General features: G+C 36.0%; 1 protein-coding gene across 2 annotated transcripts in view; it reads left to right on the top strand.

The window, feature by feature from the left end:
- dnajb6b (DnaJ heat shock protein family (Hsp40) member B6b) overlaps positions 1–13,146 on the top strand; it is a 34,781-nt gene that overhangs the window by 4,866 nt on the left and 16,769 nt on the right. For both annotated transcript variants that reach the window (XM_079441057.1, XM_079441056.1), the window contains exons 2-8: positions 1,173–1,293; positions 5,471–5,580; positions 6,094–6,147; positions 6,246–6,350; positions 8,526–8,651; positions 8,728–8,878; positions 9,104–9,174. In XM_079441057.1, the coding sequence (XP_079297183.1) occupies positions 1,229–1,293; positions 5,471–5,580; positions 6,094–6,147; positions 6,246–6,350; positions 8,526–8,651; positions 8,728–8,878; positions 9,104–9,174 (682 nt within the window). In that variant the 5' untranslated portion in view covers positions 1,173–1,228. The remainder of the gene's footprint in view (positions 1–1,172; positions 1,294–5,470; positions 5,581–6,093; positions 6,148–6,245; positions 6,351–8,525; positions 8,652–8,727; positions 8,879–9,103; positions 9,175–13,146) is intronic.

Raw genomic sequence — 13,146 nt, 5'->3', positions numbered from 1 at the left:
GGAACAGATTTTCAAATTTGTAAATTGTACAAATGGCACACACACAAAAATAAACACTGGGGAGTATCACGATGCCAGTTCAACATCGTGATGTCTATTAGAGACTAAACATTGCCTAACATTGTTGTGAAATTTGAGTGTGCTGGGCTGGCCTACAGGTATGATATAATTTTCCTTTCTGTTTTTAAGCTCCAAGGTTTAAATAATGGCCATATATGTCATGTTGTGTTTTCCAGTGCCTTGGTAAGCATTATTTATGCCTTTGAGCCGTGAGCAATGAACATTCATTTTGAACAAATATTAAGTTGTTTGTTGTACATATCAATTAAAATGCCCCTATTTGCAGTAATTGATCATCTGTTTGAACTCCCATTCTGATGGCACTCATTCACTGCTCCTTTGGTGAGCAAGTGATGTAATGCTAAATTTTTCCAAATCTGTAATAAACTCCTATATCTTGGACGGCATGATAGTAAATACATTTTCAGGAAATGTTTTATTTTTGGGTGATCTACTCGGCTATTGGGTGAACTAAATACATTGATTTTAGGTTGTGTAGTTTATTCTAGCTATTACAATGCAGAGGAAAGCCAGTGCTGTGCCATGGTCACCTCTGAGCCTGTCCTGAAGGACACTGCCGATATAAATAACACCAATGAGATCCAGCTGGAAAGCTACTGGAACTGGCTATTTGGTCCCTGTTTGTTTGGAAGCAGCTGACATTTTGTTCTTCACGATAAGATGTTTTGATCTGAGATGATTCAAAGAAACTGGCTTTAAAAATGGTTATATAGGTTATATACAGTAAATGGCGTGAGAACATCCGTAAACTGATTTGAAAATGGTTTGTTTATTTTGTATACTACCATTTTTGTATCTTATTTAGCTTGAATCAGAAAAGGATGGATTGTCGATAAGAAGATTATACAATATTCCCCAAAGGCAATCTGAAACTTTATATGGATATCACAATCATGAATCAGTCAGTTCCTGATGAATGTTTTTATGTATGCAATGTAAAGTGGAACCATGCTTTCACACGAGTTCTTGAGTGTTTCAAGGTTGTCCATCACAGTAACCACACACCTACGTAACTACCAAAACACACCCTCTGTTTATTATCCCCTTTTACGTCGTCTTCAACAAGATCTCTCACTTCTTTTTCTTTCCAGAGCCACTGCTGAAAATCTATCCTCATCCAGAGGAGTGGAAACCCAATACCTGAGCCATGGGGGATTATTACGAGATCCTGGGTGTGACGAAAAATGCATCCCATGACGATATAAAGAAAGCGTAAGTACTCTGTGTCCTGTCATGGGCATCTATTTTTACACACGGGACATAGTAGGGCAGTAATGAGAACAGTGACTGTGCAGCACAGGGGTTAGTTGATACTGTCCATGGGCTCTTTGCTGCTTGTCTCCAGTTATAATGTGTGTTTCTCAATTCCTGGCTTCTGATGTTCTCTGTTTAAAAAGAAAAAACAACAACATCAGCCCTCCATTCTATTAACAACAGGGTTTCTGCGGGGTCTTAAAGTCTTAAATGTAGTTGTATCAAATTTAAGGCCGTAAAAAGTCTTAATTATGATTTCAAGAGGTCTTAAATTTGGAGACGGAAAGACAAGAATTGCTATATGGCTGAATGTGACGATTAAACTTCAAAAAGGATTTAATTAAATAAACATGAGCACTGCACGTTCAAAGTCCTTTGCTGTGCTGTTTTGTGTAATTTACTGTCTTTACTGGGAAAAGCGTTATATTTCAGCCAAACGCGACACCTGCTGCAGAGAGTGAATCTAACAGAGGTTAAACTAGTGCACTTACGAGTTTCACTGCACGATTCAGGCTATTAAAATACATTTAGAATGATCACACAATTTAAGATATGGGGGCAGAAAATGTATAGCCTATATTTATATCATTTCATATAGTTAATATCACATGAAGAGTGGCATTTTTTTTCTCCAAAAATCAGCATGATTACAAACAGTTCAATAAACAGGAAATTAATATTAAGAGACTTGCGTTTTAGACACCATATGCTTTTACTCTATTTCTACAACAAAATTAATTCCAAACACAGCCACAGCACTGTTGTGTGTCTCTGACTCTGAGCAACATGACGGTGATTCGTTCCTGAAGGAATCAAACGTTTAAATGATTCGGTTCAATCGCAATGACTCACTTATTAACGCTGACTTACTGCCACCTAATGGCCGTTTTAATATCACATTAAAGTATCTTCATTTTTTTTTAAATGATTTCAAACATCAGTTTTCAATGTTTTATGTTTCAAATATCAAAACATCATTTATGCATTTGTAACTGCAGGTTAGCATTCTGTGTCCCTCTGAGCTGCATTAAACAGTGAGTAAATGCATCTAAATGCCACTTCGTATGCATTGCAATGATAAATTTTGTCGATACTGATTTCACTTGCTTGTTAACAGCCCAAAAAATGGAGAAAGAAAAAAATGGCTTAAAGGTAAAAATGTCCATAAAACTTGTTGGAAAAGATTCATTTCCATCACTGCTGTGAACTGACCACACAGATTATGAAGAATATCAAAAAAATTCAGGAGTCAGCTGTCCATGGTAATTTTTAAGACACCAGCACAATAACAAACTCAGTAAAATATCGTCTAATTATCGTTATCAATAAAATCCCAGAAAATATCAAGATATATAATTCATGTTATTTCATTTAGAAAATAATTTATTTATAATAATGGTTAAAATCAATATTATTAATACTTTTGACTTATCCATTTTCTTAAAAAATGGTTTAAAGGCTGAAATGTAAACTGTATCATTTTATAAAACTTTTTTTTTTGTGAAAAATTATGCTTTTTACAGTTTAATAGGGTACTATAGACATTGCCCTACCCCGCTCATATTTGTGCAGGTCTTAAAAATTCTTAAATTTGAGCTTAAAAATCCTGCAGAAACCTTGAACAAGGAGAAAGGGAATGGAGCTTGTGGGTAGACGGGGAGCATACAGCTTTTAGTGGTGTTTTGACACATTGGGTCCTTATATCCCATGCCTTATTCATCTACTGCCTCCCTGGAAAGGGTGTTTTGTCCTTTGTTTGTCAGGTAAGCAAACGTCTATTGAATCCTGATTCTGTAGGTCACTGAATTTGCTGATGGTTAAGGGGGAATTTCTAAAGCACAGAGCTATGGAGGGCAAACACTAATAAAACACGTGCAAAGGACAAATCCCCTAGTGTATGGAGTGTTTGGTTTAGGCCATTGACCCTGCTGTGTGCTGCTGGCTGGGTGTGTATCGCTGACTCAGGCCTAGTGTGTAGAGATGCTGACCTGTTGCTACACCTACTGAAGTAGTATTGTGCAGCATGACCTGTATTGAAAGTAGTTGTTAAGAGGTGCCTGACTTTGTAATGCAGTGACGTGTTAGCATCATGAATGTTGATTCACATAATATGAGCCAGATTTACTAAACAGGGCAAATTAGCATTAGAGTGCAATTCCATAAAAGCGCTGATGGGCGGGAAAATTCTGCATACGATTTACTGACCATGTGCACATTAAACAACACCGACGCAACATCTCATTTTTATAACGTCCAGCACAATCTACCAAGAGCAGCGCAAATTACCACCTGTTTTGAGGCACTCTTTTTTTTTTTTTGGCATTAAATAATGGCACAAAAACCTAGAAATGCATATTCAATAAGGTCAGGTGGAAAAATAACTTTGTCTGTGCCTTTTGAGCGCTCATTCTTCACTGCGTGTATTTAGTAAAACCTGACAGTACAATTTTAACGCCAACAGATGTTTGCTCTGATTTGTAAATCTGGCCTTAAAACATTTAACTCATAAGAAAATCAGTTTAAGTCCGTACTATACGTGTGTAAAATGGTTTATTACACTAAATACCACTCTTCTGCCATGAAGACAGGTTGTTTGCTATTTTAGCAAAATCTGCACATTTATGATGAAGGCGTGTCTCGGGTATTTAATTTAACTGCATTTCTTATGTGTTTATATGTGTTACTTATGTGAATCTACACATCAGATGCCTATGTGTGTAGGTTCAGTAATTCCACTTTAAAGGGGTCATCGGATGCCCATTTTCCACAACTTGATATGATTCTTTAGGGTCTTAATGAAAAGTCTATAACATACTTTGGTTAATATTTCTCAATGGTAGTTTAAAACACCTTCTTAACCATGTCAAAATCAGCTCTGTTTTCATCAAGCTATTTTTTTAGTCCATGTCCCTTTAAACTGTTTACTTTGGCCGTGAAACTGGCTAACTAGTACATTATTAGGAAAGGAAACTTGCAAAGATTCACAAAAAAACCTTATACTCACTACTTCTGTAGATAAAGCTGGATCACGAATGATTCACGCGAACATAGACGGATTTAGGCAGATTGGGGATCGGTGCATTTACTTCTAAGCAAAATTAACCTTAATCCTCTGCGTCTTCAGCGGCTCAGATCTCGGGATTAAATGATGACTGCTTTGTTCATTATTACATCAAACAACAAACCGCCTCAATCGCTTAATCAGAGACATCTTGTCTTCCCCTGCACGGAGGCGGACAGCTCTGTTCACTCAGGGCGGGTCTAAGATAAGACGGTCTTTTCAATCAACTATCGTGGGAAAATCTCCGGTGCAAAACTACATCATTAGGGATTTAAAAAAAAAAAAAAACTGGGTGGATTTTTATCATTATAGGATGGATGTGTACACACACTTCCAACACACATTTATGTTCAAACAATTTAAAAAGTGAATTTTGCATCCGATGGCCCCTTTAATGGATATAAATGCAAATAAATAGGTTCTTCTCATTTCCATTAAAATGAAATGACTGAACATAAACAGGACAACAATGCTCATTTTAGAAGAAAGTTTCAGATGGCACTTAGAGGTTTTGCAACTCAACTCTTCTCTCACACACACACACACACACACACACACACACACACACACACACATATATATATATATATATTTCTTTTTTACAGTATATGTATGAGCAATATCACATGAGTAGTCATATGATATCGCTCTATTTATTTACCATTTGTACAATAGTTTGACGGCACAAGTGTTTTAAAAAATAAGAAACAACCATGGAGTGTTTTAACATTTTGTAAGCAGAACTACTTCCTTCCGGCCTGGATTCAAATCTTAAGTTGGCAGTTGATAGATGATAACAAATCATGCCTATGGCCGAATCACAGCCATGCTGATATATATAGCGATATCACACAGGTGCTCCTGTGATATTGCTCATTTATTTTAGTTGATGTATAGATTTTAGTTTACTGTGCATCTTATTGTATATAATGACCCTTATATTTGCTGCACTCTTAAGCTTGAAGGAATGTTGTCTAAGAAGTTATACTAAGAAGAATGCCCTGTCTTTTGTGTTGTCTTTCCACACTTAAGAAATCTTGTTTTAATGAGGGTTTGGGTGTGTGTGTTTTACAGGTACAGAAAAAAAGCACTGAAGTGGCATCCAGACAAAAACCCAAACAACAAAGAACAGGCAGACAAAATGTTCAAAGAGATCTCGGAGGCATATGAAGTCCTGTCAGATGGTACTAGTATTTATATTTTATTAAAAAAAAGCTAATTTTTGAGAATTAATATATTTTAAATTACAACACTAACTTCTTATATTAAATAATTGTTGTGGAATGAATGTCCCATGCCATGAGATTTACTTTATGCTGGTAAAAACAGCATAAAGAGCTGTTCCCAGAAAGCTCTATGACCAGTCTCATATGGCTGTCAGTTGAAAATTGATTCATGAATGGTTTAAAGGTATATTGAGGTATAGTGCATTTCCTCAAAATAGGATGGAATTTGGCGCGAAAGTCACAGTGTCACAGTGAGGATTACATCTTTACAAACCAAAATTTGTTAAAAATATGGCCAGTTACACTTGTCCCTGATGTTGATGTGTTCCTAATGCCTTGTTAGTATCAGTAGCTGTTTATTTATTTATTTATTTATTTTTTTAAATTTTTTAGTTAAATGCTACAAATAATATGTGAACGTGTGGTGGAAGGAGTGTGTAATTAATATAAAACAATTTTTCTTTCATACAGAAAACAAACGGAGACAGTATGATAAATATGGCAAAAAAGGCCTATCTCATAGAGGTAAGTAATGTTATTCCTGATTTGTTATCTGTTGATGCATTTACCTTTTTTTTTTTTTTTTTTTTTAATTTCCTCTAATTATTACTTGTTGGAAAAAGGAGGCCATTATGATGAGGGTTTCATGGACGGATTCACATTCCGAAATCCAGATGATGTCTTCAGGGAATTCTTTGGAGGCCGAGATCCATTTGCAGATTTCTTTGGTAGGTACATGAGTAAGTTAAACCGATTAAAGAACAAAAAATACAAATGGAATAGAAAAAGGAGTGTTCTGGTAGCAAACCAGCATAATTTCTGAATAAAGAGGTCTTTGTCATCGAAAACAGAAGTGTTAAAAATTAGAACAAAATTCCCAAAGAGAGGAAATGAAGGTCATTTAATCTCTCACAGTGTCTCTGTGATGGTAATGCTGTGGTTTGAGTTATAATTAGGATTTGCATGAAATTATTGGAGCTTGGATTCATTAGATGATTATCTTTGTTAATCTACCATAATTATATTATTCACTAAAAATGTGCTCTTGAATTGGATGTGTATTATGGGAATTTTTCACACTTTACCAAAAGGGCTGTTTTACTTTTTATGTCTTTGTATACATTCAATAATTTTACACCTGTATAGAATTATTATGATTATACGACAGATAATCGCAGGATGTCAAGGACATAAAAGCACCATGAAAATAGTCCATATGACTTGTGTGCTATATTCCAAGTCTTCTGAGGATTATCCATGAATAATGGCTTAATATAAATATATATTTTAGTGCTTGACAGTCTGCAGTCACTATAAATTGGCACTATAATTGTGGGGGGTGGGGGAGAAAGTATGTGAAGATTAAAAAAATAATAATTCAAAAAAAATCTTTCCACAGATAAAATAACAAAAGATTTGGAGTGAAACAAGGCAGAGTAAACTGACTGAATTTTCATTTTTTGGTGAACTAATTTGATATGTTGAATAAGCTCTTAAAAGCATGAAAGCTGATATAGGAATTCATTAACTGGTGAAAATAGTGTTGTAGAGCTGATCATACATTACACATATTAGTCATCTGTTAAACACTAAAGTGCTGGCCCATGCCCACTGACTCTTAACTGCTGGGAACAAATGGCTGGACGGCATGTGTGTAAAACATACAGGCACTCTAAATATGGCGAGGGTGCTTAGACCAGCAAGTGGGACGAGAAGAGATTGTGCATCATCCACTAGGAATGTTCTCAGAAATAGCTTCCGAATAAAAGAGCAACAAGAGAAAGGGACCAGCTAATAGCTCCAGGCCGCTACAGAGAGAGAAAATGAGTGTATGTGTTCAACATGTATGTGTGCCTATGTATGTTTTTCTGTGAGCAATATGTCAACGTTCTGAGAATTGTTTCAAATTGGAATGTTTCAGGAAGACCATCCTTGACGATAGAAGGTCATTGATGTTTATTTGTGTTTATGTAGCCATGACAAGATTGGGGGTGGGTTAGAATAACAGTCTGTGTGTGTGTGTGTGTGTGTGTAGATATCAGGCGTGGTTCTGCCTGCCAAATCAAACTGCTTGAAGGAGATTCAAAAGTTCATATGAAGGTGCTGAGCGCATTGAGCTGGACATGTTTCAGCAGGCATAATGCTACATTGCAACCCTGGTCCTGAAATTGTGGATGAATAAAAATAGACCTGTGTAGCTCCCATCAACCTAGTATTTCCATGAACCAAATTTATTAAAAACCTGAAATGGAAAACTTGTGGGTTTGATCTCTGGATGAAAGGATCAATGAGACATGAGCAATGCACGCAGCTCCAGGGAGATTCTGGAACACATGTATTGTATAGTTGTTTGACAGCCAGCGGTCAAGTTTAACCGTACTCTGAGTGGCAAAAGGCTAGATTAGGCCAATAGATGGTATTTTGTGACTAAACAAGCAGATGGTGACTTTTTTTTTTTTTTTTTTAAGCTAAGCCAATAGTTTTTGACTTTTTTGACTCGAAAGGTCCCCTATTGTCCTCCACAATATTCTAAGGTCTCCCATATTGACTAGGATATTTCCTCTGGTATTTCTGTTGTAATTATGAGAATGCTGCTTGTTAATGCTACTAAACCTTTTTATGTCACCCTTGGACTTTATATCTGGAGTTCATTTCCTTGACACTTTTTATGCCTTGTTTTTAATGGAAGATTTCAGAAAAGATGTCCGTTTCCCCTTTTCCACTGTGTCCATGTTTAGATGCTGTATATTATGCTGTTGGTGAATGTTTCAGTGGTCTGTCTGCCAAGCATGTAAATCTATTGTTCAGTAGTAGATCAATTGTACTTGTGGAACCACTTTATTCTAACATATCTTACATATACAGCCATGTTTTTCACTAAGCTCCTTTTTCTTTTGGTTTAGCTGATGACCCCTTTGAAGATTTCTTTGGTGGGCGGCGTCACAGGGGTGTGAGCAGGAGCAGGACGACAGGTTCATTCTTTCCTGGGTTTTCTCCATTTGGTTCCCCCTTTTCTGGGTTTGACACAGGTTTGTTAATGTGTGTGTAGCTAGTGAAAAATCATACTTGTGTATTTAAACATCATCATCATTGTCAATTGTGTAGGTTTCACCCCGTTTGGCCCAATGGGTGGGGGTGGCTTCACCTCATTTTCCTCCTCCTCATTTGGGGGTGGTGGTGGTGGTGGAATGGGAAACTTCCGCTCTGTCTCTACATCCACCAAATTCATCAATGGAAAGAGGATCACCACCAAACGGTACCGAAGAACATTCTGTAACGGCCTCTAACTGTTTGAATAGTGATTCACAACTTCAAACATATTACACAATACCACTTTTGCATAAAGTTGTTCAGTCAATACATATCTATGCAAAATGCTCATAAAGTGATGCTTATTTGACTAAGCCCTAACTACTGTCTATGGTAATAACTGTACAGTTAATGTCAGCTCACTCTACAGCTAACTTTTGTGTTATCACAGTATTGTAGAGAACGGTCAAGAGAGAGTGGAGGTAGAGGAGGACGGTCAGCTCAGATCTCTCACAGTCAATGGTAAGGACCAGCTTCTCCGACTGGACAAGTGATCTCTGAACTCTGCAGATGAACATTCAAAACATTTTAACCCAAACATTCCTAAACAACCAACCAACCTTCCCAACCAGGCTGATGGCTACTAAAACACCTGCTCTCTCCACCAGTCAGCAAGCCAAGAGTAGGTCATGTGACGCATCCATGTGATGTGAGCTTTTAGGTGGTGCTATTACCCTCTGTGCAGTGAATCGCAGACCTAAACCGGGTGAACTCTCATTCCAGTGTAACCGTTTTTCCGTGTTTTTTTTTTTTTGGGAGACGGGGACCATTTATTCCTCACAAACATAGGAGAACAAGCACAATTCATTCCTTTCTGTTAGCTGATGGCTGTTCTTTCATCAATAAGTGCTTATTGCCTGATTAAAACTGGAGCTTAACAGATTGTATCTGCTTTCTGCTGTAGAGCCATTCAACTGTTAAAGTCTTAAACTCTCCACTATGAAATATTTAATATGATCTAACCAATGTTAGTAGCCACCATTTTTTTTTATAATATTAAGCTGTTTATAAATCACTTTATCATTTGGCTTCACACCTAACTGTTGCATAACCTGAGACCTTTCCATTATTAAGAATATATATATATTGTGTGACTTTATATGCTGGACATTTTGTTCTTTGTAAGACGAAAAGCAAAGATGGACAAAGTTTCAGGTTCAATAAATCTCACTTTCACCTGTTTGGAATGTTGCACTCAGTTTCTTTGCAGTGGTTTTTAGAAAACTAGCCTCTAATTTGTGTGTAGGTGTCTTTTTGCTTGGCTGACGTGTCTCATTGCAGCACTTAATAAATTAAAATGAGGAAAACGTTGCCTTTTTATCTGCTTTTACATCACCTTATTGTTTCCACTAGCTTAAAAAATATCCACACATGCATGTGCACATACTTCAGCGGTTTTATTTGGTTTGTTCTACAATGTTGATTTCAGGACATAAAGACAAGAATTCACCTTTGATGAACTGCAAATATATGTAATGATCACTTGATCACAGCCACGAAGCTATAAGATCAAAAACTCAGTAGATGTTAATTTATCCCAACCTTGTCCTTCTCATATTGATGTAAATAGCCTCAATAATCCTTAAGATTGTGAACACACAAAATTCATAATGAATTGTGATTACGTATTTTACGACCTCATACACACACCGTGCAGGTCATTACGGTATGGTGGGAGCTGAGACGCAGCAGAGGGTTTTTTTTTTTTTTTTTACAGTTTCTTCGACACTGGTCTTGCAAGCATTTTTAAGAATTTTCTTTAGTTTTTAGATTTAAAGTGCTCCTGTTATGGGTAATGAAAGGTTCATATTTTGGTTTTTGGAAGTCTCCAACAACAAGTTGACATGCATACAAGGTCAAAAACCTATTTCATTGTCTTATTATATGCATTTATTATTATTATTATTTTAATTTTTACCTTACATGCTCAACACTCCCAAACGATTCAGTTTTCCAAACATCTATCAGGGCCGTAGCTGGGGTTTGCGAGGCCCCGGTGCAGGTTGTACCAGTGGGCCCTGTTTGAAATTGTTTAATTTGTATGTTCGTGCTATTTATTTATTTGTAGGTGTTCAGGTACAGAAACCAAATAATCAAATGTAAAATTTCACTGCATAGTCTTCAATGTAAAAATTAAATATGCAGTCAAACCAAAATTTAGTCAGACAACTTCAGCATTTCTCACATCATCACTGTTTATTTGCTATTGTTTAGAAAATGGTAATAAAATATAAGAACTCAGAGTTAAACTATATGTCAGAACAAATTAATCTTGATAATGTCAGATAACTTTGATAGAAAGGTATGTAATGGATTACAATCAACCAAAAATTCAGACAACTGTTAGTATGACAATATTTACACAACTATACTTTGTTGACCAATTACCAAGCAATGTTTATTTTGTTCAGTCTGTGGTGTAAAAAGGTGCATTAGCAATTAAAGAAAAAACGTAAACAAAACATTGTCGGGTCAAAGTGTCTGAAACATTTTTGGTCCCAATTTTTTTTAATCAATTTTACTGGTAGTCCACTATATGAAGAATTTTGGGTAGCCTAAAATAGGTCACAGTTTACTTTATTTCGCTATACTCACTTTACATAAATGAACTATAGTGTCCCGCACCCACTAGTAAAAAAATATATAAAAAATTAGATCTGGTGTCTGAATAATTTTTGGTTTGACTGATTGATTGATTAATTATTGTTAAAACTACAAAGTAATTCAGTCAAGAGCAGTGATTCTTACTTTCATTTTTCTTGGATTAACATTAAGGACACCGACAGCTCTAGTAAATTAGGCGCGGTCACTTTAAGAGATAATGCATCCAACATAATGATGATGTACAAGAGCAAGAAGAGGCAAATTCGGTGTTCAAGCGATTTGAGAAGTGTCTCTCTGCGTGCGCGCTGGTGCTGAATTGGGCTCCTTCACATCCTTTTCTGTTTGCATGTTTAAACTGCGATTTATATTTGTTCGTTCAGTTGCAGTAGGACGCGAAGGAGAGCTCTGTTCGGTCTTGCTGTCTGTGAGACGCGGCTCTCTGCGTGCGCACCGAACACGGCGCGCGAGTACGCATTTGAGCTTTTCCCCGTCTTTTGTTTGAATGCTTTAAAATCTTTTTAATTTTTAAATTGGCAAGGCTTAAAAACACGTGCAAATGATTAGCTTTCGTGACAACGTGCAGCAGTGGCCAGTCAACTGTCCAAAGCTAATGATTCTTTTCAAATGCATTTACGAGGCCCAAATGTCCTCACTATTATAATGAAATATCCTTACAATCATTATGTGAGGACATTTTATGGCCGTGTGTGAGTGTGATTTTGATACCCTCATTAAGGCAAGTCAGAAACAACTGTGTTGTGCTGAACATGAGCAGATATTGATTTATGCAAAACCTACCTTCCTTTGTATTTTGATGTAATATATCTTCAAAAACTGAAAATATTTTTTCTCCCTAAATTAACAAATATTAAACGATAATATATATTATTTAGATATATATCAAAGATAATATAGCCTATATTACCATTTAAAGGCCTGAGGTAGTTAATATTATTTAATGTCTTCAAAAGAAGTCTCTTATGGTTAGCAAGGCTAGGCTACTTCGGCTATATTTGATTAGGGATAGAGTAAAACGGTAATATTGCCAAATCTAATTTATTCTTGTTTTAGCGGCCATGCAGTCTTCAATGTCACATTAACCTTGAGAAATCATTGTCTTGTCTCTACCTTGAAAAGGTTAGGTACTCATTTAGAGGATCGGGAAAACAATTCTTTAAGATGATGTAGCAACCTTTCATCGATTATGTTGGCAATTTTAAATAATACCCTTTTGTTGATTTTAATTGATTTTTTATAATTTTTATTTTGCCTAATTGTTTTTCCGTCCTTTTTCTGAGTATAGGCCTATGTAATTATATTTTATGTATTTGATGTATAGATTTTTTTAATGATTCTTTTATATACTTATTATTATTTTAAACTGTAATTCGTTTCATTATTACCTTACCCCAAACTTTTGGACGGTATTTTATTTTTGCTTTGACCATATTTTTGTCAAGTCAAGTCACCTTTATTTATATAGCGCTTTTAACAATACATATTGTGTCAAAGCACTTAACAGTATCAAATTGGAGGACAGAGTGTCAGTAATGTATAATAATAAGATTAAACACTCAATTATCAGTTAAAGGCATTTCATTATTGAATTCAGTGATTTTGTGAGGGCATTGTCAGATAGGACGCAGATTCATATCATGACTAACACTGAAAGCCATGTAGAGCAGGGTTTCCTAATCCTGTTCAACTCTTAACCTGTTCAAACACACCTTAACCAGCTAATTAAGACATTCAGGAGAACTTGAAGATAGGCGTGTTAGATCAGGGTTCGAGCTGAACTCTACGGGTAGGTAGATCTCCAGGAACAGGATT

The sequence above is a fragment of the Barbus barbus genome (genome assembly GCF_936440315.1).
Source record: "Barbus barbus genome assembly, chromosome: 2".
Taxonomy (NCBI): domain Eukaryota; kingdom Metazoa; phylum Chordata; class Actinopteri; order Cypriniformes; family Cyprinidae; genus Barbus; species Barbus barbus.
This window is presented reverse-complemented; position numbering and strand designations above follow the sequence as displayed.